Below are 20,506 nucleotides of genomic sequence, written 5' to 3' on the forward strand. Positions count from 1 at the left end.
CGCATTGGGTGGAGTTCTTCTTTTTTTTACTTATCGTTTTTGTGGTGCACTTTTTTTTTGAAATGAAATGAATAGCGTATGTCTGTTTGCCTGTTTGATGAATGTGTTTTGTGGTGAGAAAGCGGCGGCATACAATAGATGGGAGTTATTCCATAAGGTAGGTATCCAAAAGCCATGACATGCTTTTGGCCCATGATTGTACACTTCACTCACTCATTCGCTACCTGTAAATCACTCCTCCAAGACGTTAAATTAAACTTAGGAAATGACCCTATCCTCTTTCAAATTACCCAAATTCTAACCACCCAACCCCCGAGCTCCCGTCGCATTCGAGCTCAAAAACAACCTGGAACGCACAACCCAGACCTAACCTATGGAAGCCAACAAAAACGACCTCGGCAAAAAAACAAAGAAGCCACATCTCAACCAGCCACACATGGATCTGCGCAAATGGAATTCCTACGACCCCCACTTTTCTTTTACGGTACTTGTACAAGTAGGCTCAGCACCTAGATGGGAAGATCATGTGAAGGTTTCCTGACCGTATGGGCTGCGGTTGGGAATGGAAGAGGCGTGCACTTGGTACGTGACGTTTTTTTTGGGTAAATGCTATAGGGAGGATTTGGATTGAGTTTTGTGAGTGTGTGAGAGGTGTTTTTGTTTGAGGGTGATTAGTAGAGGGTAGGAGTGCAGGGAGGATTTATATGTTTGGAAGTTGAGAATGTGAGGCAGAAGTTCTGTGGGTTGAGGATAGTAAAGTAAAGCATGAGATTGCGATGTTGTAAGTTAAGAACCTGGCTAAGGGTGGTAGGTTTTGTAAAGGAGAGTTTTATGAAATCGCTAACTCGGCGCTTGGAAGATGATGCCGACTCTATTGTGATTTCAAGATAATAAACAGATATCATCAATCATTGCTTAGTATTTATAACATTTATTCGCTACCTAGGTATATCGTATCCACCACTAAACAAAACAAACATCTTACAAAACACCCACCCAAAAAGAAACGACAGTAAATGGGGTATCAAACTTATCATCCCAAACGCCAAGACTTGAGTCCGCGAGTATAACGAGCATCCAATCATACAAAACGACATGCAGCCAACAAAACAACGCCTGAAATATCCCCATAAAACCTTAAACACCATAGAAATGAGAAACTCCGTACAACCATAAACTACCCCGTAGGAAATGCACCACCAAATGATAGCTCGGCCATCTCACTCACTCAACCCACTCATAACCAGCGGATATCCATCCTGCCCCAAAATTCCCAATCCAACACCCTCAACCCATCCCCCAAGCCCGGCCATCTCGGCGCCTCCGTAGCCAATCCACGTCCTATCACTGCCCTCTGAGCTCTTCTTGCTGATCTTGCCCTTAGCCATGGAGTCAACCTGCATATCCATCCTGGTCTCCCGCTCCATCTGCACAGGCACACATTCATATTCTTGTGTTTGTTCTGTGAGGTATTGGTGGAGTGGATATGAGATTGCTGGGTGAGTTTGTTCTGTTTGGCCCAGGCTTGGAGAGGGTGCGAGGGAACGGAAGGTATTTTGGTTTCGTGCTTCCGGGGGAACAGAGTTAGCAGAAGAGGGAGGGGATTCTGGGTTATAGTCGTTCTTGGGTGGAGAGTTGGCAGTGGTGGTATCAATACAACTGCAGTTTTCGAGATTGAGGATGGGGAAACGGTCTGCGGAAATGGTGCGGAAGCATGTTGGACAGGTGAAATCTTCGTAGCTGCGGGTAGGGTGATTGGTTTGGTTGTCTTTATTGTTGTTCTTGTTGTTGTGGGATGTCATGGTGGAGTATTGGTATCCCATTAGGAATCTGAAGGTTGTTAGTAAGTTAATATCCTCTTGGGTGGATGTACTTACGATGACTGGTAGAGATGGATAAGGCTGAGACCCTTGAAGAGCTTGTGTGGTAGTAGTGATGCAAGATGATGCAGTATGTGATAAGGCTGATGGCAAAGACAAGGTACAGCAGTGAGCTAGGAAGACGATGTTGGTTTACAATGTTTGCAAGTGCAAGGGGTATATGAATACAAATTTGAAGTGAGTAGAGTTCTGATGATGAGTTTGAAAGTTCTTGGACGAAGGAGATCAGACATAGAACTTCCTGTGATCTTATATTTCTCGTATGCACCGACCTCCTCGGAATTTGGCACATGGACGTGAACGTGAGCAACTAGATCATCGACACGTCTTCAACCGCAGCTCGTGAAATTGGGTCGATAAACCCTCCGATGATCGGGCAGTGAGGTGCAAAGTGCGAGGCGTGTAACTTAGAAGTGACGGTGGTACGCCCAGCTAGTATGAGGCAGCCGCCGGATCTTTCCAGGACTCTTTTTTGAAGGAATGAGGGGTCGAAGGGGTAGCTTCAAAGCTATAGCTGTTATCAAATCATATCTCGACATATGACGGAAGCGGAAACGGAATTGGGGGGACTAAAACAGCTTCCAAGTTCTTCGTGTCTTCCAATTCCGCTGTTGCGGCTCGTCAGCCCTACCTAATGTGTGGTCCGGATTAGAGGAACTACTACTCCACACGTTCAAACAGTCCCCAATTCTCCTCCCATGACGACGCATCTAACGTGCAACATGCAGGAGTAGTGACATTTGGTCTCTCAAGGTGCAGTATCTCAATGTGGCTGCATTATGTAGCCATTCGGATGGCGGTCGTCGACGATTCCAGCTGCCCCTGAACTCGGCTCGGTTAGCCTCGGACTGTGGAACGTGACGAGATCGCAGGATATTAACGCCTAACAACATTTTGTCAGGGCCATAATGACAACTCACGTTGCACATTAGACCAGTTCGACGTGGATAAGCATCACTGTGCGTTAAAATGATATGATAGCTGGACGGATCATGGGCGTTGCCTTGTGCCGAGTGGTGGTTTGAAGGTGGGTGTAGCCGGCTTAGGCTGACCGAGATCTAGAGAGTGAGCCGTGATCCATCTAAACCTATCAGAGAGGCAGGTTGCATGCATTTAGCTCTTTCATTCGCCAATGCCAGGCAGGAATTCAAAGGGCTAAAGACAGGAAACAAAGCAGAGCTCTTGCTTCATAAGCAATCACGGGGTGCGCCGCGGCCCGATGAAGCTTGCCCAAGGCCAGCTCGCTTAATAGGAGAGCCCTTCGAGTCCGGTCTCGCAAGGAGATCTGGGCAGAGCCTCATGAATGGCATCATAGCATGAGATCTGGGGAATGCAATCTCGTGCATCTGACCTTATGAGTCGTACTCCTGAGCGCGGGGACTTGCGAACTGAGTGCCAATAAGAAGAAAGCGACGATACGTAGTGGTAACAACTGCTGCTGCTGATCTGCATTGACGTACATTGTTCATAGGTATGATGTGAACCCGGTTACCATTGCCCAGTGAGACTTTTGATCTAAGCTTGCGTATTCCAACATGCTTCTAGCCTCCTTCTATCTCTCCGCTTCCCATGTCCCTGCTGAAGGCGAGGCAAAGACATGGCTTTTGGGTAGCAATGAATTGTCGAATAGATGGGTGGAGAATTGCAAGGCTGACGAACCCGAACGCCTTCAAATAGCTTTCAAGACTCCAGTTAAAGAGAGTACTCGCCTGGTCTTATTTGCCCTTGAAATTCCAGATGACAGTCGACGCCGCACATGTTTTGAATCCAACCCTGTCTGTATTTTATTTTGCACCCGCGCTATTAGCACGTTCTCGTGCTTTTGTAGAGTACCTTCCATTCGCGTTGTCGACGGCACTTCCTCTCCGACGCAAGCCGCCCGCCTTTCTCCTTCGTACAATTTGATATCCACGGTCTAGTTCCGTTTCAACTGCACATCGAACCTTTAGAGCTCCCACAGCTGGCCAGACACTTCTCTCTCCACGCAGAATCCAGTAGTCAAGACTTGCTTGGGTTGGAGTTTCCAGTAATCGTAAGAAGTCTCCAACAGAGATTTCGGGAACCAATGTGACAGATGCCGCTGGGATATGCTCGTCAACCAGAAATCTTCTGATAGACATAGGCAAAAAGCCGAGGCTGTCAAGTTGCTGGAGACGGTGGTGGAGCTCCATTGTAAACAGTCTGAGAAGGCCACCTGTGAGGGATGTTCGTCCCCGTCGAGTGTGTACCGGCGAAGGGCCATGCATATCACTCTGTAGGAATGGAACAAGGTACGGACGAGCTTGAGAAACAATGAAATGATTAACATTGAATAATTCCGCGATTCGTGTCAATGGGGAATCTCTATCGGCGTAAGAGACGTGGGTCCATGGTCGAAAGGTGGTGTCACTTGCAGCAGACCATGGAACTATTGCGCCTGAGCTGTCTTTACATTTTAATGTCGGAGGCCGGCCATATAATGACGGTGATGATGCATTAGAAGCTAATGCAGCAGACCAAATCAACTAGTAGAATGTCAGTTCCGTTTTGGCTTTGGCGTTGATCTAACCTACTACGTTTGGAGCTGTCAAGTAATTCAGAAGGTTGGGCACACCACTTCTGCCGGATGTAGCAACGGTGATGTTGAGCACACGCTTGGTTCTGTTATAAGCCTCCTCAAAAGTGAGATCTCCCACGTTGTCTCGAACACACTCTTCTAGCACAGAGGCATCCAAAAAGTAGCCCTCCTTCCAGAATCTCTTTATTCTTCGTGACAAGGTGCTCCGCCAGCCATCGTGTGCTGTATTTGCTGTATTGGGAGCATCTCCTGCTCCCTTGCTAGCGAAAGCCGTAAGATCGATACTCGCGCCACTCAAAAACTCTGGCAATTCATCCTCTGTGTGGATTCCTACAAGCGCAGCAATCAGAGCCCCAGTGGCAGTACCTGTGATTATTCGTGGCAGCAACCCTTTGAAAAATAATGCTTTTACCACGCCCAGATGGCATAAACCAAAAATCGAGCCTCCTTGCAGAACCAAGGTACTCCTTCCAAAAGCCTGTCTTGTGTCGTGGAGCAGATCAAGCTTAGCTTGGCTACTGAAACCCGGTATAACTGAGCTTCCATCTGGTCCAGGGGATGTCGGAAGCTTCGTAACATCCGCTGTGGCTTGTGCAACTTGTGTAATGTAGTCTTCGATGAGAAGCTTCGTTCCTGCGAAGGCCCTATTGAACAGCCTTGGTGTTGATATGTTTCCCAAGTTCCGAACCAGACCCGATCGGAGCAGGTTTACCAATTGCAAAATGTCTCCCTCTTCCCGAGCAATTATGATGGATTGTAATCGTTCATGGATCAGTCGGTAGTCGTAGTATTTCGAGGTAGGGTTTTGACGCCTATGGAAGCCATTAGCACAACGCAACGGAAATGGGAGATAGGTTTCACGAACCATAAGTCGTTCCCAAGCAAGACATCTAGTTGAAGTGCTGCTTCTTCCCACTCGTCGAAGGTCTGCGCGTCTCGAAGAATGTCAAACCAGACCTGTACGGGCCGCTTACGCGTAAACCAGCTGATGATTTTCTGTTTTAAAAGGTTAGGCTAGGTGATGTGCCAACCAAGGGGGAAGTACTGACAGTCCACCAGAACAGGAGCACGTCCAAGATCATTGCCCAAACGGCTGGTAAGAATGAAGCCATTGCAAGCTGATGGAGGCACAAAAATTGATCTGAAAAGAGAAAATCCCATTGTATGGCGTGGTCACATATCTTCCAATGTAAGAAGGTGCAGGCATTCAGTCATTCAACGAGGTGCTTCAGACATTGAAGCTTTGTGACGAATGCATAGGGCTGACATGTGACAGAAATCCGGGTCAACACAGCTGCACCCGAACAGCGGATGTTACACAAGGTATTCTGCCACTCAGGCGGTGAGTAATTGATACATTTCAAGTACACCTCGCAACACCTTTCATTAGAAGCATGTTCTTGGACGGTCAACAACTTCAATTCATTATCAATGCTTGTGACTGTAGGTTAGGCCACAGGTATCAAACCAAATTTATGCTTATTTAGGCGGTGCTTGTTCCAACATGTTATCAACATCTAAACTAGTTTCTCTTGTCACTCGATAAATCTCATTATGAATTCTTTGCTATCTCTATTGCTCCAAAATGTTTCTGGACTATGTATGAGAAGCTCAACTGAAGCTCAACAAATCTTTCTTTCCCTGGAATGATCCAACGTTCATTGTCAGGTCTGAGGACGCCAGCTTCTTCATCATTCCAAGTTGTCAGATAACAATCTGGTATAGGTTCCTCTTCCGTCATCAGCTATTTTCTATATCAGACCACTGACAATACACCCGTTAGCAGCCTGTCTTCGAGAGGAGACCTGATGTTTCCATCTTATTTGATTCGAGGCGTCTTTCATTCGATTGTCGAAGGTTGCAGGGCGGCTTCACCAGATTGGTGCCTCTGGTTTGCACGTGTCTTAATTTCAGATACCCATGGTTTCAAAAGTCTGTGCAATTGTGCCAGCCACTTGGAGAAATGTTGCGGAATCGGTGCCAAGTCCTGGCTCAATATTGGTCCTAGTGCGGTAAATAATCTTCCGGCCTCTCGAAACGATTCATGAATAATACGATCTACTTCTTCCCGGTCTCCTCTGAGACCCGCTGGTTTTATTTGAGCTCCCAAATTACCCAAGCATGCAATTTAGTTGCCACCGCTTCAAAGACATCACGTGGATCACCACTGAACGGTTGATTGAGAGAAGCCCCCGTTGAGACTGGAAACTGGGTGTGGGCTGATCCACTGGAAGACTTCGATTGAGGTGAGGTTTTTGGTGGCATTTGCGTTGAACGGTCTGGAGGCGACGGAGAAGACATTCTGAGATAAGTGCTTAATCAAGAAAACGAAATCTGATAATCAATCTAGGGTTTGATACCCAAGTGGCCAAGGCCCAACACAGCTTTATACTTTAACGACTCAGGGTCTGCAGTAATTGACCGATGACGGATGTAGTCAATAGTATGATTCGTTGTCATTCAACATTTGGATCGAGCATGGTTCAACTATTTGCTCACAACAATCAGCTATCCAAAAACATGTGATTGGCTTTGCCCTTTGTCTGGTCAATGTTTCCACGACAACTTTGTGAAAACACCAATCATGAACAGCTTCGGACAGTCAGCAATTGACGATGCTCAAAGGGAAAAGGCAAATCATGCGGTCTGTATTAAAATGTAGGCCAGCAAAACTTGAGATGTTTGTAGTGTTTTGAGCCTTGGAGGCAAGAGACTGTTAACATGCTAGTCATCATCTTATACGATCTCCTTGCTTCACAGGGGGTGCACGGATTCGTTGCACGGTATTTTAAGCAAAGCACTATTTAAGGTCGCAAAACATGTTTTTGTACTTTTATACGTAACTAAAAAAAACCTTAATTAATATATAGTAAGTACTAGACTACTATATAGGTTATTCTAGGCGATTTTATTAAAGTTATGTGTGAAATATTAGTACTTTTTCGAAGTTGTGCTTAAAATACCGTGCAACGAATCCGTGCACCCCCTGTGCTTGTTTGGAGAGAAACTTTGAATATGCTCAAACAAATCCACCCATACCTTTGTTTGCAGAACAACACCACTCTATAATATACTAATGATCTCTCTTCTAAGGAATCCTCAAATTCTTGAATCCGTTTTCTCCAAACGACCGTTTTCATACCGCACTCATTGAAGGGCTAGTAGAAAGTAAGTTCGAAGTATACCTGAAAACTCGACGCTTTTTAACTTCGAATTTGCTGAAAGGCAATAAGCGAAAACGGTTAAAATGAGGATGTCTGACAGCAGGTTTCTACTATTGAAAAGGAAGCCCAATATGCTCTGGTGTTGTCTCTCCCATTCTGGTTCCACAACACCGAGAAAGAGAAGGTGGGGTCAAAGAGGGGCAGCACATCTCCCGCACCTGCTCGTTACACTCGGATCGACGAGTGATTATCTTTCGTAGCTAGTTCAATCAACTGAATGTGATTTCTTTCTAGTAGTATAAAAAGAAAGTCTGTAAGATCTGAATCGTACCTTCCTTCTTTCCAACCATCACAACCCCTCTCAACATCTCAACCCTCATAAACCACAATCACAACCACAACCACAACCACAACCTCACCCCTCAAAACAACCACCCAAAATGTCAAACTTCCCAAAACTAATCCCCGCATTCACAACTAACGTTGGTCCCTCCTCTTCCCTTTCCCCTCCCTTCCCTTCCTATCTATTTGATGCCTACAACCTAACACCCCCAGATCGTCCTCGACCCTCCCATCTCAGTAGGCTCCGTCTCCCATGGCGCCCCCCTCACAATCGCAACCTTCCGCTCCGAAAACTCCTTCCTACGCTCCGAACCAGATTATCCCATAAAAGTAAACGCGAAATTCGTTCATGGGGTAGATAATATCCGACAAGATCCCTCTGGGAAACACCTTGTTCGTCCTTTCTCCCCCATCCCCATCCCCCATCTATCTCCCTCTCCCGTACAACACGGGCCATACTAACGCCCCCAGCGGCTCGACGTAACATCCACCCTCTCCGACACGACCGGCGCCTATATCCTGTACAAATACAGCGGCATAATCACGCTAACACCTCAGATCGGCGCCGTGTTATCTGGTGCTCCCGATGCAGCGACGACGGAGTTCGGGAATGTAGTTACGCATGTGTTGTTTGAGACGGGGAGTGAGGCGTTGCGGGGGATGGAGGAGAAAATCTATGTGGGGAGCGGCCGATTTGTGGTGGAGAAGGGAAAGCCGGTTGTGGTTGAGTATATGATTAGTGAGGTTGTGGCTTGAGGAGCGAGGAATTGGGAGAGGAAGAGTTGTGTGGTGTTTGAGTGAGTGAGTGAGTGAGGGAAGGAATGGTAGTTGCATTGTAATTCCAAGAAGATTTTGTGAGCTGGAAGAAATGGATTTTCTCATGTGTGATTTCAGTTGTGATGCTTTTGCTAGTCCATCTCGATTGTAAAGAGTATGACTGTCTATATGGAACTGAAAACATTGTTGTTTGTTCTAATATCAAAAATGTAAACGCCATTTCCAGTTGAAGCCCCCCAGGTCAAAATCATGCGACATCGCTTCAAAACTATGCTAGGAGATCGTCGAAATCCACAAAGCTGAGTTCTCCTGAACACTACAGCAGAAACGCCGCCCTCTCAATGCCAGTATCAATCACAACTCCACCCTTATGAGAAAGCGAACTGCAAACTATGCAAAGACCAGTCCATTCAAGTCTCGATTTTTCCATCAAGGGCCGGCTAGCTGAAGTAAGCGCTCGCCAGCTCGGAGATTGGCACACCCATAAGCCTTCGAATCCTTAGGAAGTGTTCCGTTCGCAGCCCAGAGGTCGATTAACGGTTGCATTGGTTCCAGCTCATGAGGCTTCAGCATGTCAATCTCCGTTGCTGTTAAAATGAAATGACTGAAGCAACTGTTCAAAGGCTTTTCGAGGCTTAAATGATAGAAAGGCTCGATGAAATGCGCCCAATAGAGATGAGCATAGACGCGGAACATTTGTCTGAAAATTGTTTGGCATACATCCTCGAATTCTTGTGGAAATCCACTGCTTTTGCCAATCCAATCACCGGCGCCAGATAATTGGGACAAAGAAGTGTTCAGGGTGGTTGGTCCCGCAGGAATCGGAGTGTTGGACCCAGGGGTGTCAAGGCCTCCAGAAGCGTATGTAGCACTGGCGATAGCAGGTCCACTAGGATTTTGGGAGAACGAGACACCTGCTGGGTCGGTCGGGAACAGTGTGGTACTATCGATTTTACCAGAGATCCATCGCTGCATGAGAGAAATATACTCATATGCCGGAACCTCGACTGGTTCTCTACGGCTGTTCAACCATGTAAAGGAGTGGTTGCTGGATAGAAGATTAGAACAAAAGTAGTGAATTCAACAACTTCGACTGAACTTACTCTCCAGCAGACATACGAGGACACGTCTGCGCATTGCAAATTGAGGTGTTGTCTTTCTCGTCCTTATCATGTATCACACGAACGAAGTTCCATAGGTTGCGGTAGTGTTCGACGACTTGATTGAGAGGTTAGCTGTAAAGCACTCATGATATCGAAGTTGGTCCCACCTTGGTGGGCAATCCATTCCCCTTGCTCTACAGTCTTTGGACGTGCTGACAAAGTCGAAAAGTTGCCTTTGACAATGTGTTTAGAGTAGGTGTCATTCAACCATAAGGGTTTGGGTCGAGGGAGATTGTAGATAGCGAGAGGATCATTGCTGTTGGCCTGACCACCCGCGCTTGAATTCTCCATTGACATACTCTGAGAGAGTGATGGTGAGTTTGGAAGTGGCGGAACTCTTGGTGCTAAATTGGTCGAAGAAGAACTGCCTTGAGGATTGCCTATGGGAGATGTTGGCGAAGCTCCATTGGGTGCCCCAGGGCTTTTAGCTCCTCCGTTCTTACCACCACCTCGGAAGCGTCCGCTACTATAAATGTGTTAGTGAATGGTGCTCTGAAATTGCCGAACGTGATCTGGGGTGAATCTGGATTTAATCTCATAGCGCGGAGACAGCCCGAGACATGGCTATAAAACGATGTATCCTGGAACGCACTTGCTGGCACTTTTCTATTTACGAATCCCGATTTCTGGAGTGAAGTGAATGATTTCCCCATCTCAGCCTGCTTTGGACACTGCGAGGCAACTGCCAAGCTAATGAGAAGTTCTATTTCATGGAATATTCTGCCTCCCAGTACAGAACTAAATTGCTGGAATGGCCGTAACGAGAGCAGCGAAGTGTGTGACGGGACCAAAGCAAAGGACAGCTGGTTGATGAGACATGTCTTGGTCACGCTTTTGACCAGCCAGACATATTTGATGAAATTCCCGTCTCGTAGACCAGCTGAATGTATCAAAGAAAGGTCGTCCCAGAAGATATGCGACTTCCCACCCCTTCAATTCAGCCACCGAAGCTGTCCCGCAACCACGCAACTCCCCCACCAACATAAGGGGGAAAAATCAATACATACATTCCAGAGAATAAGTTCGACATGGCGAGCTCGCTATCACCACTCGCAGATAAGTAGGGTCACGTGTGTCTCTTGTCCCGCTCGATACTCGTGTTGATATGGCGGAAGAACTGGAGGGCTGTCAAATACGATATCGCAGAGGGTTGATTAACTTCCTCAAACAGACCGATCCAGATATTGAAAGTGATTAGCGCTGCCGAGGGCGGTGAAGCCTCCTGACAGCGTTGCGCGGATACTGCCGCCGCCGCCTTTGCTCGTCTTTTGGTCGACTTCAGATACTTGTAGTTGTACAAGCATCTGGGTGAGCTTAGCCTGGAAGCTCATCAGCTCGATTGTCTGTTCTTCCATATCAATTCTGATATCCGCAGCGTCAATTGTGCAGACTCACCAGATTTAACCTCACTTTAAACCTTGCGCAACAACTACTGGTCGACCTGAAAAGAGCATCCACAAGTTGCGACGCGCCTCGCGATAAAATACCAGGAGCTCAATATCGTTGTTGAATTCAAGCAACAAGCATTGACGGTCGCCATAATGGCTTCTTCCGAAGACGACGTTCTCAACTCAGAGCCTGAGCTTGAAGAAGATGATCTCTTCGGAGATGAGGCGGATGAGGAACCAAAAGCTGACCAGCTGCGCGAATTGGATGATGAAGAACTAGATTCTGGCGACGACGAGAACAGGCAGGACAGACGGCAGAGGAGACAGGAAGATCTGCTAGATGAAGGTGTAACTCATGACCTGCGGATCTCAGAGCAGACACTGCCCAGGCATCCATTGCCAAAGCCTGTGGACGGGGAGGTATGTCAAAAAGGTCATTTTTCCATGAGCGTTATTAACATAGCGCTCAGTTGAACTCTCTCAGACTCCCCAAGTTTCTCGGTATCGAACCGCACCTGTACACACGCGATAGTTACAAAGTAAAGATGACGGATCATCATTCAAATGTAGCTTCAGCCAACTTTTCCGCCAGCGCAACTGCTGCCACCACAATGCGCCATCGTAAGGACGCAGCAGGAAATCTGGAAAGCAATACGATAGTTTACAAATGGAGTGACGGCAGTACCACTATATGCGTTGGGGATCAACATTACGAATTACAGACGAAACCTCTTGCGCCGCCGCGAGATAGCAAACCGTATCTTGAGGTTAGGGACTCTCACTCTTACCTTGCTACCCCATCTATGACTGCGCAACTATTGGGTATAGTCGGGCATATGACGAATGAATATACCGTACGACCGAACAAAGATGTCGAAGACGATGCTTTAGACAGACTTCAAAAGAGTTTAGCAGCGGCTGCCCGAAAGGGCGGCAACGACAAGAACGGACCGGAACTCATTGTCAATCAGGAAGATCCTGAGCTGCAAAAGAAGAGAGCCGAGATGGCTGAGAAGGAACAAATGAGGCTCCAGCGCCGACGGGAAACCGCAGCCGAGAAAGCAAACCAGAGTGGTTCCAGACGTGGAGCAGGCATCTTAACAGTGGATGACCTCGAAGGCGGAAGAAGACGAGGGCCAAATACAGGCAGGAAACCTCCCGGAGCTAAGCGACCGAGACGAAGGCCCGAGTACGATTCAGACGATGACCTACCACGCGGGAAAGGAAGGGAAGATGAGTACGACAAGGAGGATGACTTTCTTGCATCCAGCGACGAGGAGATTGAAGAAGGTGGAGCAGATGACGATGAAGAGGAAGAGATGCTCGAGGATGAGAGTGATCGCGAAGAACCGAAGGCAAAGAAACAGAAAACTTCCAAGTCTGAAGAGGTCAGTGATGCAGATGCCGATGGTGAAGCGGATCTGGATGATGACGAGGCGCCGGCGGCGCAAGCTTCGAATGATGGGCCCGCTGGGGGGAGAGGGAGGAAGAGGAATGTTATCGAGGATGATGAGGATGATGAGTAAAAGCGCTTGTGAAGAATCGATACTTGATTCGCTTTTGGAGATGTCGTGCGCGACGATGGGTATGGGGATTCTCCTTGTAAGATAGGAGAATACAGCGGAAAAGTTTGCAGTTCTTGATGTGCTGGGGGTGATATCTAGTGCTGGTAGATGGGACTTATTTAAAGAGTAATTCTATCTTTAATCATCTATCACTGTATTCTCCTCATTCGAAAGGCGCGACTTTGCTACTGCCTGTCAATTATTGGCTCTTATCTCGAGAAATAGCTGTCATGTTAGACCTAACTTGCTAATCTCAGCCCAGGTTTATAGCTTCAAACAAAGATTCTCCCCCACACTATCCATCCCGATTTCACCATACGAATACCATATCCGGCCTCAGATACTAAAATGAGGTTCTGTGAAGCTGTGGCTTCAAATCGTTATTATAAGGCTTACTTTGATATCTGGAAAAGATTCCATGAAAGTCAGCTTTACAGACCAAGGCTGGCAAAGACTTATAGGGATGTGACATCAGAATACCGCACTTGCACAATATCGAGCTAGCATGGCATACTCCAGAGAGGTTGAGGTTCACCAGATAAAGATGTTACTACTTACTGTGACCACCAGGAAATCATAGGAGTCACGAAGAAGAAGAAGAAGAAGAAGAAACGAATATCAATCTAGGTATATTCCAGCCTACCAACCTCCCCTCATCCGTTGAAGAACGAGGAGTGTCGTAGTAGTAGTAGTATATCAAACGCCCAATTTCCAAATCCACACAACAAACTCCCATCCATCTATGTGCGTTGAAGCCCTATGGACCCGACCCATCCCAATAAAATCTCGATATCCCAAACCCCAAATCAATTTATGTATTCTCCACCAAGCTCCAGATCAGTTTTAATATCCTCTTCAAGACTCCTCAGCCCACCTCCGTTCCCTAACCGAGATCTCCCTCCCCTCAGCAACACGACTCCCATCCCCCTCGGCCCTCCACGCCCAATACTCGCCCAGTCTCACCTCGGCATACGACGCGTAATCGAAGTCGATTTGCGAAATGGTAGCCTGGATGAGCGCCCAAATCCCCCAATAGAACCCCGGGATACCGCGCCAGACATCGACTTCATCGAACAACTTTCTGATTTCCGTTTCCTCGTCTACAGGGGAATCTGGTTTCTGAAAGGAGAAGTAGCTGCGGATGTATTCGCGGATGAAATCGAGACGCTGGGATTTCGCGGGTAGGAGATGGTGTTCGCAGTCGAAGCCGCCCCATTCGGCGAAGTGGTTTGCTATGTCGAAGGCGGCGGGTGAGGGGGTTGCGTATTCGTAGTCTATGAAACTGACGATTTCTTTGTCCGAGGGAGTTGTGGTGCCAGTTTTTTTGGGTTGGATGATTACGTTTCCACTTAGGAGGTCGCAATGGGCAAATACGAGCTGGTTTGTGTCAGTGAGTTTCTAGTTATCAGTGTCGCCGAATTTCCTGAAAGTCATTGTGGTAGTGATGGGTGCTCCGAATCACGCAAAGCCTTAGGCGGGAATTAAACTCACGCTATCTTTACCCAAGCCAGGTCGATTACTAAACTCCTCGACTATTTTGGTCAACTCCTTTTGAAGGCTTGCTTGTCTTGACTTTTCGGTTTCTGTCTTGGTGGGAAGTGCATATATCCATTTTTGCATTACTGTCCAAACATTGGGAGCAAGCTTCCCAGGCGCAACAGAATCAATCGCAGATTGTAAAGCTGGATCCTTTTTACTGGGTGTTGGTGCTGAGATACCTATTTCTTCGCTTCCAACAATTTCCGCGGATAGTGGTGCTCTGGCAGATGGTAAACAGGGAACAACAGCATGCCATTCTGCCAATCGTTTGGCAACGGCTCTCCATATTTCCTTTCGTTGTAAATCCGCTGGTGATGTCACAGATCCTTGAATGAATCGATAAAGCATTCCATTATGAAATCTGGCCAACAAAGCTGGAGCAAGATTGTATTGCATGAGTAACTCATGATTTTGAGTCTCGCGTTCTCGATCAATTATCAAATCCGTACCTTGACCATATGCTCTTAGCAAGACGGCTTCATCGTCAATTTCCTCCGGTGACAGATTGGGCCTCTTGTTAATGACTTTTAACAGTGTATTGGTTATGCCATCAGTAAAACGTATAAATTCGATTTTTCCATCGGTATTTTCCCAATCTGGTCGGAGTGTGAGGATCAAACGTAGGGCCGATGTTTGTGAATCGCTTTGATTGTAACTTAGAGGAATGAATCTCACTTTGCCAGGCTTTGGTTGTGATTCGAGTGGAGAGCCCATAATGGGTGGTGCTCAGGTTTCTCTTTTCTTAGGAAAGTCGGTGAAGTAGCAGATCTGTAAAAAGTTAGTCTGCCGTATATAAAAGAATGAGAAGAACGTACGAAAATATGCCAAACGTCGAGCGGCATGCGCGGGTGAGATTCACAGTATGGAAGTGAGAATCCAGGAAACAATCAGCGGTTTGCTTTGTAGCATGTGCCAGACGACGTCATAAATCGCCTCTTCTAGGAATTGGCCGTCGCGAATTAGATAGAAAGGTACTCGCGGTAGGAACTGCTGTGTCTGAAGAGGCACTTTTAGGTATACGGAAATGTATGAACTGGCTATGAATTGGGTTGTGGAGAAGTGGAGGTTTTGAGGAGTAGGTGGGGATGATGAAAGTAGTCCTTGAAATGCTCAATTTGTGTGGAGAGTTGACTCAGTCTATGTTGCACAGGGTTGAGAAAAGTTCTAGGAACGAAGACACAATTTAATAAGAGGATGGAAAATAGGGGACAAATGGTCAAATCTGGCGGAAGTATGAATAAGTGAGGAGCTAAAAACGGTTGTGCTATGCTTGAATTGGTCTCGTGCTCTGGATCGTTTCTTCGGGGTCCTGGCTAGAAACGGGCTAGCCAGCTTTTGGCGGGCCAGCCCCACTTATCACATGCTTCACTTTCTTCCCGTCGAAGTCGAATCCTTTGTTAGTTGGTTCAATCATCTTCAGAGATTCAAAAACTCCAGATGATGCTGTTATATCTTCATTTCCCTTATTGCAAGGCTGAACCTCCATCAGCCTTGTCCTATGTACGTCAATCCGACAAGTTGGTTCAAATGCAGTGTTTCAAGGATTGGTTGCACGCTTTTCCCCGCAACAATTGCATGGCAGCTTATCGCTATCCTTATCTACATCTAGATGCCATTACCAGCTCAGGATATTGCAGCCAACCAGCTGGCCACGCTGGTATTGATAGCTAGGTAGGTTGAAGGAGGTCTGCGGAGATGCTCAACTTCGTTCTCTTTTGCTCCCTTCTATTGCAATTCTCAAGGATGCTTTTCGTTTGCTTTCTTTCCTCTCCAACAGCGGCTACATACAACCATGCCTTATGATGAGGAAGCCCATGAACAATCAAGACTACTTGATCCGCGGGTCACTGAGCTGAGCGGCAGGAGAAGCAGTTATCGGGCTGAAGATGCTTCTTCAATCATCTCTTCTCATCTCTCGAAAGAGGAACTCGCATTAGGTGGGACAGCTATAGGTGAAAGGCTGCCATACAATGACTACACCACCATCGATTGGCTTCATGATCTTGTAAGCCTGTTTTGTCGCGGGAACGTCACGAAGACTCATTGCCCGAACAGATCAAAGACTCCTACCGGTTCCGCGATCTTCATTCCAAGAAAGGCTTCATAAATCGAACGTGGGCAGCATGGGACGCTTGTCAAGGATGGATAGCAGCAGCAATGATAGGTGTATTTACTGCAGCGGTAGCATTTGCGGTTGGTATGTTCCACCTCCACCTAAGAGAAATCTCATTGACAATTCTATGTAGACATTAGTGAAGCCACTCTAAGCGATTATAAACTCGGACATTGCTCCACAAACTTCCTCACTACACGCGAAGCATGCTGTACGAATAAGTCACCATTTCCAAGTATCAGTGGTGCCGTTGGCGAGAACTGTGAGGATTGGGTTTGGTGGTCGGACACATACTGGGTCAAGTTCGCTGTATATGTCGGGTCTGCCTTGATATATGGAATGATTGCTGGTGGTGTGACGATGACTACGAAAGCGAATCTGCCTGCTGTATCTCACCAGGATTCTGTTGAGCGATCCGAGGAAACATCCCCAGTGGGTAAAGCTATGTATATGGCTGCTGGTTCCGGAATTCCTGAAATCAAGACTATCCTGTCAGGTTTTGTCATTCCACATTTTCTTGACTTGAAGGTGCTTGTCGTCAAAGCTGTTGGATCAGCTTTTGCTGTAGCAACTGGAATGTGTTTGGGAAAGGAAGGTCCATTTGTACACATTTCAACCTGCGCGGGATATCTTGTTGCTAGTCTTTTCCCCAAATATCGAGACAATGGTCGAAAGATGAGAGAGATGCTAAGCGTGGCATGTTCAGCCGGTCTTAGTGTTGCATTTGGCGCACCAATTGGCGGTGTTTTGTTCTCCTATGAGGTGAGCTACTCTGCAATTGCAGGTGTGTTTTTGCTAATCTAGTAACAGGAAATCAGCACGTACTTCCCTCGGAAAGTGCTTTGGAGGGCCTTTCTCTGCTCCCTCACGGCAGCGATTGTCTTAAAAGCACTAAATCCAACTGGAACCGGAAAGCTCGTGCTATTCGAGACAAATTACGGAGTCAACTATGAACCGATACACTATCTTGTCTTCGTCTTCCTCGGAATCGTAGGCGGGCTCTTTGGTGGTATCTTCTGCAGAGCGAACTTTCTTTGGTCCAAATCTTTTCGCAAATACTCAATCATCAAAAACCACCCAGTCTTTGAGCTTTCATTAGTCGTGCTTGTTACAGCTCTTCTTCAGTTCCCGAATCCACTGACGCGGGAACCTGGAGATATAATCCTGAAGAGTGTGTTAATCGATTGTCGACAACCCGAAGGCTCTTGGATATGTGCCCAGGAAGGTCAAGACTACAAGACCAATTATTACGGCTGGTTATTGTACGGTACATCCGTCAAGCTCATTCTCACAATCATCACCTTTGGCTGTAAAGTCCCATCAGGAATTATCATCCCAGCTCTCGACGCCGGCGCCCTCTTCGGTCGTCTCGTAGGCCAAGCAATCCCCGACATTTCCCCCGGAATTTTTGCCATGGTTGGAGCAGCGGCCTTTCTCGCTGGCATCTCCAGAATGACCGTCTCCCTCGCCGTCATCATGTTCGAACTTACAGGCGAAGTAGATTACATCCCTCCATTCATGATCGCCATCTTGATCGCAAAATGGGTTGCCGATGCTCTCAGCAGCGAAGGTGTTTACGATCTCGCACAAACTGTTCTAGGTCATCCATTTTTAGACCCTGATCACGCCCTACACATTGTACGCAACGAGGGCTCACAGGTCGAAGAACTCATCCCACCACCACAAACCATGAACGAAATAACCGTAGACCTCCCCGCCGACTTCAGAGTCCCCAAATCCCTCCTCGCCACCAAACTCACACAACTCAAAGCACGCGGTCTCATGGACGCAGGCGTTGTCCTCGTCCAGAACGGCATGCTCCACGGCTATCTCGCCGAAGCCGAATTAGACTTCGTGCTCTCTGAACCCTGTGTACTTGATGAAGGCGAAGAGATGGTGGATTTGCTACAGGGTCCGATTGCGGCGTTTGTGGATCGTACCCCCTTAACTGTGTGTGGGAAGGCGCCGATGGAAGTTGCGGTGCAGATGTTTGGGGCGCTGGGCCTGAGGTACTTGGTTGTTGTTGCTGAGGGGAGTGGGAGGGTCGAGGGGGTGGTTATTAAGAAAAGGTTGGTTTGGTATTTGGAGGGTTTGAAGGGTGAGTAGAATAATGTTGAGGGGAGGATGTGGGTTTTGATGGAATGAAGTCTAAGTGCAGAGAGAGTTCGTATGTGTTGACCGGTCGAAGTATTTAGTGTAATTGATTTTTGGTTGAACATTCATTACGAGAACAAAATAATGTGAGTTTCGCACTCAAAGATATCGTGTCCCAAGTACTGTAATCAATCGCGTCGTACTCTGAAGTCTGCTACTTTCTGCACACGCATAACATCTACTTACATAGTTAAACAAGCATACCTCGGCCAAGTCGAATTTTTGTTTGCAGATTTTGAGCTTTGCTTGTTTAATACACTCGTCTGGTACAATGTGAGGACACTTTCGTTTTTGGATTATACAAAACTTCGCTAGAGACAGCTTTTGGTTTGTTTTACATAAAGTATGAATTTTAGATGGGGTATGAAGTAGTAAGTGAGCACGTTATAATCTCAATGACCAGTGTCAAAAAAGCCTCTTTTTGCAACTGAAAGAGTGTGGTATTTGGCTTTCAGCATATCCTGTATTCGCCAGGAAAATGTTTTGAAGATGGCACTTCAGCGAAATGAAATGGGATATACTTCAAACACAACTATTGGGACTTCCAATAAAAGGATTTCAACACTTATTTTCTGCTGTAGATGTTTAGCGGAGTAGAAACGACGGAAGTCTATGGTCTCGTGGTGGAAGTGTGATGTCAATTATCACTTCCTTGCAGTTCCTTTTACTCGATACCGTTCGGTGGCGAGAATAAGTCGCTGAGTTAATTTAGATCTGTTGTGCATGTGTATGGAAACTTGCCCTACCGTAAGAATTAGATCTTTTATCGTATTTACGAAAAGAAACAGTACTTGTATGCCGTTTTCGCCTAACCTACTAAAACCAAAACCAACTTCATGTTGGCTTTACTTTCCTTTCAGCTTGTCTGTGGATTGACAGCAGTTCTTCTTAACCCTCTCTGGGATGTAATTTGTGTAAAAGATATAGATCGGGACTTTTAATCCAAATGAACAGGTTTACCTTAATCCGATATTGTTTTAGGTACAATACTATAGCCTTTGATTGTTTCATACGCGGTTTGTCATGGTGTAAGAAAGCAATGCAACTAGCAACAGCATTGCCTGTATACAGAACACAGTCGTCCGTAGACTTATAACATTACTCTTCCTTGATATCGACCTAGCAAAATCCCTCTCACTAAGAAGACAGGCTGGAATACGCACTTGAGACCAGCGATATCCAAATTCACTTCTGGGCATCTGAATCATGAACTAGAACCAGATCATCGTCTTGTCTTCGTAAATTCCTACGTTTGGAATAGTTCGTTGATATAGTGCCGACGGATGTTTTAGTTTCGGCATACCTATTGTGGAGTAGCCTTGGTGGTGGATTAGACTCTTGCCCGATATCCATCAAGGTTGTATCTTGCCTGTTCGAGTAATATGACACGTTTTGCAGTCTTGCTTGGATAATGCTTCCAGGAAATCTGGGTTTTGGGGATCTTCAGAGTAGGGTGATATCACTAGGCGTGCTAAGGAGGTAGTCACTTGGCCTGTGTTAAGCCGTGGCTTTCCATCTGGTATGATCACGATTAGAAGGAAGGGTTTAAGTTTACCAGTAAATATGCTGTGATACTGCGTATCTCGCACTTGATCTACGATTGATCGAGTATGAAAATATTCACAAGTGCTTGACGTAGTTTCGGCAAAAGCGCTATGTTCGCTTAACCTCTATCTATGGTGCGAAATACTTTCCGTCAGCTCATCTCTACCATCCTCATAATTCCAAACCAACAAATCTCACCGGTCTCATCGTAAACAACAAATCCCAAAGTATGCGTTGGCACATCACATCTCAACCCGAACTCCTGTCCCCGGGTCCTGTCCACGTTTCCAGCGAGCGAGCCGAGTCCCGGCACTAACTT

The 20,506-nt window shown here is 46.7% G+C and overlaps 7 protein-coding genes across 7 annotated transcripts; 3 read left to right on the forward strand and 4 right to left on the reverse strand.

Moving 5' to 3' along the window:
* Nucleotides 1-1,220: 1,220 nt before the first annotated feature.
* Nucleotides 1,221-1,802, reverse strand: GLAREA_05658 (uncharacterized protein; the record flags this gene model as incomplete). Its single annotated transcript, XM_008078947.1, has 1 exon — nt 1,221-1,802. The coding sequence occupies one exon, from the start codon at nt 1,800-1,802 to the stop codon at nt 1,221-1,223; it is 582 nt and encodes a 193-aa protein (XP_008077138.1).
* A 1,862-nt stretch (nt 1,803-3,664) lies between these two features.
* GLAREA_05659 (FabD/lysophospholipase-like protein) lies at nt 3,665-5,549 on the reverse strand (the record flags this gene model as incomplete). The annotated part of the gene is made up of 4 exons (XM_008078948.1): nt 3,665-4,384; nt 4,433-5,249; nt 5,303-5,433; nt 5,487-5,549. The coding sequence occupies 4 exons, from the start codon at nt 5,547-5,549 to the stop codon at nt 3,665-3,667; spliced, it is 1,731 nt and encodes a 576-aa protein (XP_008077139.1).
* Nucleotides 5,550-8,041: 2,492 nt separating this feature from the next.
* GLAREA_05660 (uncharacterized protein) lies at nt 8,042-8,699 on the forward strand (the record flags this gene model as incomplete). Its single annotated transcript, XM_008078949.1, has 3 exons — nt 8,042-8,083; nt 8,157-8,336; nt 8,415-8,699. The coding sequence occupies 3 exons, from the start codon at nt 8,042-8,044 to the stop codon at nt 8,697-8,699; spliced, it is 507 nt and encodes a 168-aa protein (XP_008077140.1).
* A 450-nt stretch (nt 8,700-9,149) lies between these two features.
* Nucleotides 9,150-11,187, reverse strand: GLAREA_05661 (Mob1/phocein; the record flags this gene model as incomplete). The annotated part of the gene is made up of 4 exons (XM_008078950.1): nt 9,150-9,768; nt 9,824-9,938; nt 9,991-10,349; nt 11,057-11,187. The coding sequence occupies 4 exons, from the start codon at nt 11,185-11,187 to the stop codon at nt 9,150-9,152; spliced, it is 1,224 nt and encodes a 407-aa protein (XP_008077141.1).
* A 237-nt stretch (nt 11,188-11,424) lies between these two features.
* Nucleotides 11,425-12,797, forward strand: GLAREA_05662 (uncharacterized protein; the record flags this gene model as incomplete). Its single annotated transcript, XM_008078951.1, has 2 exons — nt 11,425-11,691; nt 11,742-12,797. The coding sequence occupies 2 exons, from the start codon at nt 11,425-11,427 to the stop codon at nt 12,795-12,797; spliced, it is 1,323 nt and encodes a 440-aa protein (XP_008077142.1).
* An 894-nt stretch (nt 12,798-13,691) lies between these two features.
* Nucleotides 13,692-15,089, reverse strand: GLAREA_05663 (Protein kinase-like (PK-like); the record flags this gene model as incomplete). Its single annotated transcript, XM_008078952.1, has 2 exons — nt 13,692-14,213; nt 14,328-15,089. 2 exons carry the CDS (start codon nt 15,087-15,089, stop codon nt 13,692-13,694), a joined length of 1,284 nt encoding a protein of 427 aa, XP_008077143.1.
* Nucleotides 15,090-16,167: 1,078 nt separating this feature from the next.
* GLAREA_05664 (Clc chloride channel) lies at nt 16,168-18,594 on the forward strand (the record flags this gene model as incomplete). Its single annotated transcript, XM_008078953.1, has 4 exons — nt 16,168-16,380; nt 16,431-16,572; nt 16,622-17,250; nt 17,299-18,594. 4 exons carry the CDS (start codon nt 16,168-16,170, stop codon nt 18,592-18,594), a joined length of 2,280 nt encoding a protein of 759 aa, XP_008077144.1.
* Between the last annotated feature and the right edge of the window lie 1,912 nt (nt 18,595-20,506).

Source organism: Glarea lozoyensis (genome assembly GCF_000409485.1).
Source record: "Glarea lozoyensis ATCC 20868 chromosome Unknown GLAREA10, whole genome shotgun sequence".
Taxonomy (NCBI): domain Eukaryota; kingdom Fungi; phylum Ascomycota; class Leotiomycetes; order Helotiales; family Helotiaceae; genus Glarea; species Glarea lozoyensis.